We start from the raw sequence: 9,665 nt of genomic DNA, 5'->3' as shown, positions 1-9,665 counted from the left end.
GAGGAGAACGAGGGTGAGGAGGACGAGAGCGAGGAGAACGGGGGTGAGGAGGACGAGAAGAACGAGGGTGAGGAGGACGAGAACGAGAGCGAGGAAGGTGAGGAGAGCGGAGTCTGTCCCTCTGAATCCACTGAAAAGGAGGACAGAGTCTATCTCTCTGAATTCATTCTCAAACACCAACATGAGGACCAGAGCAAAGTTCAGAGGTCAGATCAGCATCTCTAAATGTTCATTATCTCCTACATGTCAGAGCTCAATATTAACAGTAGCAAACCATCTTTATTCACAGGGAACCATTACTAGGATCATCACTAACTCCAGAATCGGAGGCAGAATCTGGTTACAGCGGTTTGTCCTTCAGGAGCGATCGGTCAAAGGATATCATTATTCGTTTTAAATCAGACCAACCTCCAGCTGTAAGAAGGTGAGCTGATTCTAAATGTTTTACTGAGTCCACTTTAAATGTTTTATTCAACATGACTGGGTCTTAAGTATAAACTTAAATGAAATGTAAGTTTATACTTTGACTAGGCCACTGTAAAACACAGAGGACGACTAGCTGGAGAGTTTGGGATCGTTGACCTTCTGCAGAACCCAACGACCTTGACCCGAAGGTCATGAACTGTTCTCCTTCAGAGATGTCTGTTAAAAATCAGAGTTCATGATTCCATCAGACACTGAAAGTCATTCAGAAAAGCAGGCCCACAGCATCATACTGCCACCACTGATTGACTGCTGGATCAATTCTAGTTCAAATCTTAAAACTCAAAAACTTTCCTAAAATGTTCCAGTCGTTTATCTTCAGAACACAGAATATTTCCTCCAAGCCTGACAGACCATCAGAAATGTTTGGGGTCAGTCTGAGGCGGGTCTTTGGGTTTTTGGGCTCTTCTGTGCAGTGGTGGAGAAAATACTCAAAAAATTAACTTAAGTAAAAGTAAAACTACCACATTAACATTTGTACTAAAGTAAAAGTAAAAAAAGCCTTGGCTTTTAAAAATACTTAAGTATTAAAAGTAAAAGTACCTGCTGAATGCATTACCTAATCCCTAATGCAATATCATTAAGTGAACCGATCGTATTTAACATTAGAAATGTGCCATTTTAATGAACAATGCCACAGATAAAGCATGTTTTATTATGTTTACTCTGTAACATAGTTTAGACTTAGATATGTGAATCTATGCATCATAATTTCAGGAATGGAAACATCTTGTCTCCTGTCCTAACATAACATGAACTTCACTTTTTTTTGCCACTAGTGGCTTTTATTTTGAAAAAAAAATCCAACTGAAAGGGTGTGCAGTGGAGGACATAAAACCAATCAGTCACATAGCAGAGTTGCAGTTTAGACCACCAAACCAGACACCAAATCAAGTCAAGACCAGCACTCGGTGCTACATGACACAATAAAATTAAGTGCACCTATCAAAATTGCTTCTCAAATTGATCTGACAGATCCACATCCCCATAAATACCTAGATATTAAATACTCAGAGCTGAAATACATTTAACCAGTATCAATTCAAACTCTTCCTCATTCTGTTTTGCTTTCATCTCTGTGACACAATCCAGAGGTCTCTTGTCATCCCTAAAGAAATAAAGCCCTGGGTGGTTGCCCATATTGCCCATGTCAGAAACCACAACTGTCTACACCATTAAACATAGCAATTAAAGGTAAACAACGCTCAACTATGAACACTGTCTAAGGCGCATAAAGCAAGAAGTAACCAAGCAGAATGAGACTGTTCTCATCCTCCCTCCTGCTGCTAAGTCTGCCACCCTGACAAGTGACGAAAACAAAGAGCAATGAGCATGCTCTGCATTTTTACGTTCTTGTTTTATTTTTTCTATATATATTATTTTATTTTTTTTTATGAAATAAAATAATAGCTACTGCAGTGCACACAGAGCATTACAAGAACACAGAACGGCTCTCAGTGAGGCTTTAGTCCTATCAACCTTAGTAAAGATCCGTCCAGAAGAATCGGATCGTTCCTGAATGTCATATTGCTACTATATTGCTCTTTGGTCACAGGGTTGTCCCATATCTGCAACACCTCAGTCAACACCTCCACACAATAATTCAGAGCATGAGTGACAACTTTTTTTTATCGCAGATGCAACATGTGTCTCTGTACAGCTAGCTTTGCTAGCATCACGTCCACGGAGCTTACCYTTCTTTAAGSTTTCCTTCCAAGTGACGCTAAAAGTTGGACGAAGTCCCACCGTCTGTGAAAGCGAAGCGCTGCTGATTTTACATGTCGCCATATCTTATGATTTATGCAGAGCTATTATATTACTGATGATTAGACAGATATCTTCCCCCACCTCAGAGGAAACTACTGCGCATGTCTGGAGCTCCGTGTGAAAGTAAAGGTGGAGGCGATGGGGGACAACAGACACTAAGTTACGATATTGCTCGGATTTTACGGCGCCACCTTAAATCCCTGAACTTCAGATTCTAACGGGAAAAAAGAGCAACGCGACTTGGATGTAACGAGTAACAACAGTTTTGTAGAAATGTAGTGAAGTAGAAAGTACAGATACTTACTGTAAAATGTAGTGGAGTAAAAGTAGACATGAGCACCAAACTATACATGTAAATTGTTACGGCCACTTATAGTACAATAAAAACAACCAGTATAAAAGGGGCAATATTTATCATTACAAAATAAGAGGATGTGTATTTGCAAAAACAATAGATAAAAGTGGTTCCACATGTTACAAAATAAATAATAATCCGTTGTTTCCATGTTTAGGAGCCCTGTAGGATCAGACTCTCCTTTATCTCCGCAAAGTTATGCATCCCGTGGGAGCAACAGGTCAACAGACATCGACCTGGAGTTCAATTTTCGGCGTCCAATTCCTCCTGAGTAAGTTACCTCCAGTCACTGAAACGATGTGATGCTTATCAGGAATTATAGAAACTGAACCTGTTCTGGTTGTAGGATTAACAGATGATTGCAGAGATACTTTAATATGTTCTACAGTTGATCTAAGTCCAGTCTTGATTTTCGTGAATGAATCACTACAAATTTAAAACACATAGGAGTTATAGAAGGACCAATGAGGAGGTCCAATGCCAGCAGGAGGTCATGCGCCAGCAGGAAGTTCAACACCTGCAGGAGGTCATACGCCACCAGGAGGCTCTCCTACGCCACCATGAGGTTCAACGCCAGCAGGACATTAAACTACGCCAACAGNGCAGGAGGTCATACGCCACCAGGAGGCTCTCCTACGCCACCATGAGGTTCAACGCCAGCAGGACATTAAACTACGCCAACAGAAAGTTCAACACCAGCAGGAGGTCATACGCCAGCAGGAGGCTCTCCTACGCCACCAGGAGGTTCAACACCAGCAGGACATTAAACTACGCCAACAGGAAGTTCAACACCAGCAGGAGGTGATATGCCAGCTGGAGATCCAGTTGCAGGCCGCGCGAAAGGCCAAACGAAAGGCCATGCAGGAGGCTGAGAGGGAGCTCAAGCTTAAACGTCTTGAAGATCAACAACATTTGAAGTCTGGAAAGAATAATTCACACAAATCAAAAAGGTAAAATATTATTTCTTAAATGCTTTAAATATCTGCCCAGTGTTTAGAGAATGAGGATATTTCTCTCATCAGAACTCATCAGGTTCATCCTTCTGATGAACCTGATGAGGAAATTATTTAAACTTACAGTGGTTACAGAATGTGGAGGATTATTACTTTTACATTGTTAATGGTCCCTTTAAGACCGATTGCCTGACTGTAACTAAACTAGTAACATTTTACAACAAACTGCAACAAAGAAACACAATAACATAATAATTACAATCAAACAGGCGCATGTGTGTGCGTGCGTGTGTGTGCGTGCGTGCGTGCGTGTGTGTGTAAGGATACAAAGGCTGATAGACAAAATGGCTGACAAGGGGGATTTCATTCCCATAGATCAGTGATCCCCAAACTACGGCCCTCGGGCCGGATCCGGCCCGCCTCCACATTTGGTCCGGCCCCCTGAACAATACCAGAGAGCGTTCAGATTTTTTTTCATATGCCGTATTTTCCAGACTATAAGCCGCTACTTTTTTCCTAAGCTTTGAACCATGTGGTTTATATGTGGATTTTTCTTCAACCACCAGGGGGCTCTTTAGCAGGAAGTGAATCATTCGAAGTCAAAATTGGAAATAAAAGAAGAAAGCGCCCATTAAAACTGAATTAGGTTTTAATAGGGAATTGAAATTTGAGAATGTTGTTGATCAGTTAAATAGCATTGAGGGGAAAAAGAATTATTTTTCTTTTTTATAGTACTGGGATCATTACGAGAATTTGAGGTAGATGGGAGTATTGCAACAATAATGGATGCAAGCTGCCGTAGAAATCTAACGAAGAAGGAGGAGGAGGAGGAGGACATTTTCATTTAGCATAGCGGTTCTCAACGTGGGCGGTACCGCCCCCCAGGGGGCGTTCAGAGGACGGCAGGGGGCGCTGGCGGACATTTTTACAAAAGGGGAGCGCTGGGATGCSTTTGGTCGAAGGTAAACTTTACACCTTAAATGCACAACAATACCAGTTTAGACTTTGAGCAACTTGGTAAAACTGTCTTGTGTAACATTAAATCATGCTTGGCTGCAACTGTATCGATGGCAGCTCTTCTTCTATTCAGTGTTTGTTAGCTTCTGTTAGTTTCTTGGCGAAGCTCCGCTCCTGCTACTGGTAGCTAAAATCACGACCCTCACTTTGTATCCCTCTGAAAAATGAACCAATTTAACTAAAGAAATCCCTCCATGGATGATACCACGATAGAGAGCGTTCATTTTATAGCGTTAACACGGTGCTGTCAGTAGTCCGGTATGAAACGGGGGTGATAGAACAACACAGCACTTTTAAACGTCAATAATCAGAATGCAAAAATTGTTTCCGTTGTTTTAAAAGGTTCATGTCGGTTCCCCATCGATATGTTTCCCGACCGCCCTGCACCTTAGGGAGTTAAAAAAAAAAAAAACTCCGCGCACATTGCGCAAAACTCTGAAACATGAGAAGCGGGACATAAAACGGAGCGACGAACTAGATGTGAATTATGGCATAAAAACAGAGAATCCGACGCTGAACAGTGAAAAAATCAACACATGATGTAAAACACATGATGATTAGGCGGCGCAGCAGGTGATGAGATTACTGATGATGAGCGTCAGTAAACTATAAATTAAATCTAGCAACAGGAAAGAAACTAAAGTGGACATAGCAATAAACCAAGAGAGGATAATATTAATCAAAGGAAACTAAATGGAAATGAATGAAGAACAAAATGCAAGAATAGTAAAGAACTGATTACTTATTTATGTTTTTAATTAGATTTGATATTTTTATTTCTTCAATATTATTTTCCATGTCAGTGTTAATGTCATGAGGCTGATGACTCCATGACACTTTCAATTTGACTCATTAGGATTTCATTAAGAACCAGATTTGTTCTTTGTAATTTCTGTCCAGTAAAACTATTAATCTATAATCAATAGACAGATCTATATAAAGATATAATCCATGTTTCTGTCTCATATTTGTATGGCATTAAAAGGATATGGAACTTTTGTTTTTCCACTGATAGCTCTGGTTTGCACAATAAATGCCATGTGGGTGAAGTTTTATGGATGATACTCTGATGTCCCATTCTCCTGAAGGCAGCACAGAGCTGCACCACCAGAAACTGACAAACACTGAAGAGAAGAAGAGCCATGATTAATGTAGTTACAGTTCTATCCATGTCTTAATGTTGCAGAGCTCAGTCGTTTTGCAAATAGATCAAAGTTTAAACTGGCATGTTGAACATCTTTTATCTGCTCATTTTGTGCAATATTTAACAACTAGAAAATGGCACAAAACAAGAATATTTTTTCCACTCTGATTGGCTGCTGTTAGGCCTACCAATTTAACTTGGTAGGCGTCATTGCATTCTTTATAGACACCTATGAAAATAATTTCTATTCCCATGACTTTTTTGTTCTCTGGGAAATTATTTTTGATGATAAATACAGAAACAAGCATAAAAATCAAAACATCTACAATAGTAATTGTAATATTAATAATAAAATAATAGTCAGAGCAAAGTAACCTGCAAATTCTTTGTTGGGGGTGGAGGGGGGCTGGATAAAGGCTAGGGGGGCGCTGGTCCAAAAACGGTTGAGAAACACTGGGTTAGTTGGTAATGTTGCATGTTCTAAATTACTTGCTAAAACATTGACTGAAAGGACTCTTATTTAATGTTGAGGGATTTTTGCCTGTAAGGCAAACCTTAAGGGCACAGACATTTAAAATTTTGTTTTGAGTTGAAATGTACTGAAGTCTTATTTGAGTTTGAGTATTTAGTTTGTTAATTGTATTGAAGCAATTGTTTGCACTATTCAAAGACACTTTTTATTAAACTGTGGCAATAGCAACGGTATAGTTAATTTCTATCATCACTATAAGTTTCAGGCTCAGGATTTTTTTTTACTTTAAGCCCTGTATGCAGCATCACCACCAAGTAAACATGGAGGAAAAGAAAATGGCTGACAGTTATATGTTGTTTCTATGTTTAGGAAACCTCCAGGATCGACTCCTTCATCACCTGATAGCATGTCGGTTGATGACTTCATCCGCTTAATGACTGAGGATGAACCGTAAGTTAATAACATTTTGAATCCTGCACTCTGTTATGTAAGGAGATATAAAACCTGAGCCATTGTTACTTCTATTGTTTATTGAAAACCACGATCGCCTCAAAATTAGGCCTGTCACAATAAACAATACTGTAAATCAATTTATCGCATGATGAATGTAAAGAAACACAATCATATTAATTAGCCTGATTTATTGTTTTTATCTTTTTTCTCTCTTTTTTACCAACAACTGAAAGATAAAAGTCTTCAACCTGATGTTTGGTTAGCGTAGCTAACTATAATTTTAATTTTGTTTACAGAGACGTAATCATAATTCATTTTATTTGTTGTTTATCTGTTCCAGTGTTTAAATGTTCATAAGGATTTAAAGTTTATTGATCATTGAGAATGTGTTCTTGTATTTTTATGTCATTGTTTACTGTTATATTACTTGAAAATTGTGTCAAAACAAAAATATTATCGTTTATCGCAATAAGTTCTGGGTCAGATTATCGTCTGACAAAATGTGTTATCGTGACAGATCTATGAACCTGTTACTATAAATAATATGGAGAGAAATGAACAAAACTGCTATTTGAAGTCTGCAGAGATTGATTCACTAAATATTAAAATGTTATGCTTAAAATACAGGAAGTAGTCCCTTCAAAGTAAAAAGAAAAAACTGAAACAGGAAGTTAATCATAGCTGACAATAAATAAAGGCTTTAAATCCCAACATTATAGATCTACAGAGTAAAACGGTATTACCACTGCTAAACTGTAGAACATTTAAATTAATTACAAAGTAAATTCTTGGTAAATAATACATTTGCTGACATCAGCAGTTTTTGATCAGTTCATTAAAACTGCATTTCCACCTAATTATGCATGTAAGAAAAGAAAATGGCTGACTAACATTTTGTTTTTATGTTTAGGACCCTACCAGGATTTTGTCCCTTTGCCATCTGAGGATGAGTCTTCGGATCCATCTAAGGACAAGGACAAGCAGTAAGTTAACATTTTGAATCCTGCACTCTATTATTTAATAGAGTGCAGGATTCAATAGATGGGAGTAGTGCAACAATAATGAATGCAAGCTGCTGTTGAAATCAAAAGAAGAAGAACAAGCAGCAGCAGGAGAAGAAAGCATGATTTTAATCCTAAAATCACAATTGAGCCAGTTGTGATTTTAGGATTAATGTGTTATGGCTTAAAAATGTGTTGATGTTTCAGTCCAGACTTGTTTTTCTTGAACTCATCTGAATTCTATCTTTCATTGTTTATTAAAAACCACAATCTCCCCAAAATGAATCTGTTACTATAAATATGTGGAGAAAAATGAACAAAAAGCCCTACAGATGTTTTATAGATGTGTTGCTTCTGTAAAAGAAAAAGGAAACTTTTAAAATCTGGAAAGAATCTTATAAAACCAGGAAACCGGATTAAACTGGGATTTTCTGGATATTCTGGCAGAATTTAGCTTTGATTCAGTTTCACCAAAATGGCAACACATTAGTTACCATGGCAAACAGGAAGCCAGGCTAACAGCTGGTTTTGATGCTATTCCCTCATTATGATTCTGAAAGGCATCATTACTCTCAGATAATTTAACTTATGTTGCTGAGATTGTTCTGGTGTCTATTTACAATAGTAAAGTTGGTTCTGTTTTTCATAATAAAGTTGGTTCTGTTTTTCATAATAAAGTTGGTTCTGTTTTTCATCTGCAGATCATTTCTCAACCCTGTTATTGTTTATTGTAATGCCTCCATGCTCAGCATTTAGTCTCTACAGGTTTGGTCTCCACCTCATGAATTTTGTTTCAAAGTTAAAGAAGTTCCTGATAAACTCTCCACAGATTCTACCAAACATGCGGCGCCTTTATTTTGAAGAACCAAGTATCTCTGCTATTACCTGGTTAACGCTTGTTTACATATAAACTCTCTGGGTTAATGAACTTTCTCTCCTGCAGAATGAAAATTGACCTTTGACCTGGATAATTTTAGCTAGAAACTGAAGAAGATCTTTATGAACCATCATGATAGCAGCCTTTGAGTTTATTTGTTGTTTCTAATGAGTGTTAAACTTTTACTCTTTTGGACTTTATGGATTTTATGTTTTATGTGTAACCTGTTAATTCTTGTCCTTCTCCATAGAAACGATCAGAAGTGAACAGAAGACCTTCACTCTGCAGCTGCAGCCAGCAGATCCAGGATCAGGTTAACGCTAATATGACGATAAATGCAACTTTTTATTACTCGCTATATTCATCATGGACTATAATCTGACGTCAATTAATCTGACATCATCAATTAAGGCTGACATCAATTAGTCAGCCTTAATTGATGTCAGATTTTTATCTGACATTATTAATTAATTGATGATGTCATAATCATTAATTGATGCAACTTTTTATTACTCGCTATATTGATCATGGATCTGACATCAATTGAGGCTGAAGCAGCTGTTCAGTACAACTGTACTCAGTACTTTTAACCCAGAAAAGGAATTGGATCAGTCATTCTTTAGCTTATTTTATCAGAAACTGTAGAGTACTCACTGTTTAGAAATGGAATTAGATACTTAGCAACTCTGAACAGGAGCACTTAGTTTTCACTGCCTGTATATTTTAGGATTCATTCCTATGTTTGTTTTTAAATCACTGCATAATCTTGCTCCGTCTTACCTCTCTGAGCTTCTTCACCCCTACGTACCTTATCGGTCTCTCAGGTCAGCAGATCAGCTGCTCTTGGAGGTACCAAGATCCAGAAGGAAGCTCAGAGGGGTCAGGGCTTCTCTGTCACTGGCCCTAAGTTATGGAACGACTTGCCTTTGCARGTCAGAGAGGCCCCTTCACTGTCCACTTTTAAAGCTCGTCTTAAAACCCATCTATTTTACTTGGCTTTCAACTCGAGTGGGATCTAGTTTTAAATTGTATGTCTTTTTTAAACTATAAGAGTTTTTATTTGTTTTTATTGTTATGTTGTGTTTTGATGTACAGCACTTTGTATCAGCTGTGGTTGTTTTAAAGTGGTTTATAAATAAGTTG

At 38.0% G+C, this 9,665-nt stretch overlaps 1 protein-coding gene across 1 annotated transcript; it reads left to right on the top strand.

The window, feature by feature from the left end:
* The first annotated feature begins 64 nt into the window (after positions 1–64).
* LOC108166467 (putative cyclin-dependent serine/threonine-protein kinase DDB_G0272797/DDB_G0274007) lies at positions 65–9,047 on the top strand. Its single transcript, XM_017306076.1, has 8 exons — positions 65–206; positions 290–424; positions 2,763–2,876; positions 3,053–3,164; positions 3,248–3,555; positions 6,561–6,641; positions 7,555–7,627; positions 8,773–9,047. Exons 4-7 carry the CDS (start codon positions 3,099–3,101, stop codon positions 7,586–7,588), a joined length of 489 nt encoding a protein of 162 aa, XP_017161565.1. The 5' UTR covers positions 65–206; positions 290–424; positions 2,763–2,876; positions 3,053–3,098; the 3' UTR covers positions 7,589–7,627; positions 8,773–9,047.
* The last annotated feature ends 618 nt before the right edge of the window (positions 9,048–9,665 follow it).

The sequence above is a fragment of the Poecilia reticulata genome, linkage group LG8, assembly GCF_000633615.1.
Source record: "Poecilia reticulata strain Guanapo linkage group LG8, Guppy_female_1.0+MT, whole genome shotgun sequence".
Lineage (NCBI taxonomy): Eukaryota > Metazoa > Chordata > Actinopteri > Cyprinodontiformes > Poeciliidae > Poecilia > Poecilia reticulata.
This window is presented reverse-complemented; position numbering and strand designations above follow the sequence as displayed.

Coding starts and splice junctions, on each gene's coding strand:
- LOC108166467 (XM_017306076.1), top strand. CDS start 3,099: ATGCGCCAGCAGGAAGTTCAACACCTGCAGGAGGTCATACGCCACCAG. Junction 3,165..3,247: donor AGGAGGCTCTCCTACGCCAC/CATGAGGTTCAA, acceptor CTCCTACGCCAC/CATGAGGTTCAACGCCAGCA. Junction 3,556..6,560: donor AATTCACACAAATCAAAAAG/GTAAAATATTAT, acceptor TTCTATGTTTAG/GAAACCTCCAGGATCGACTC.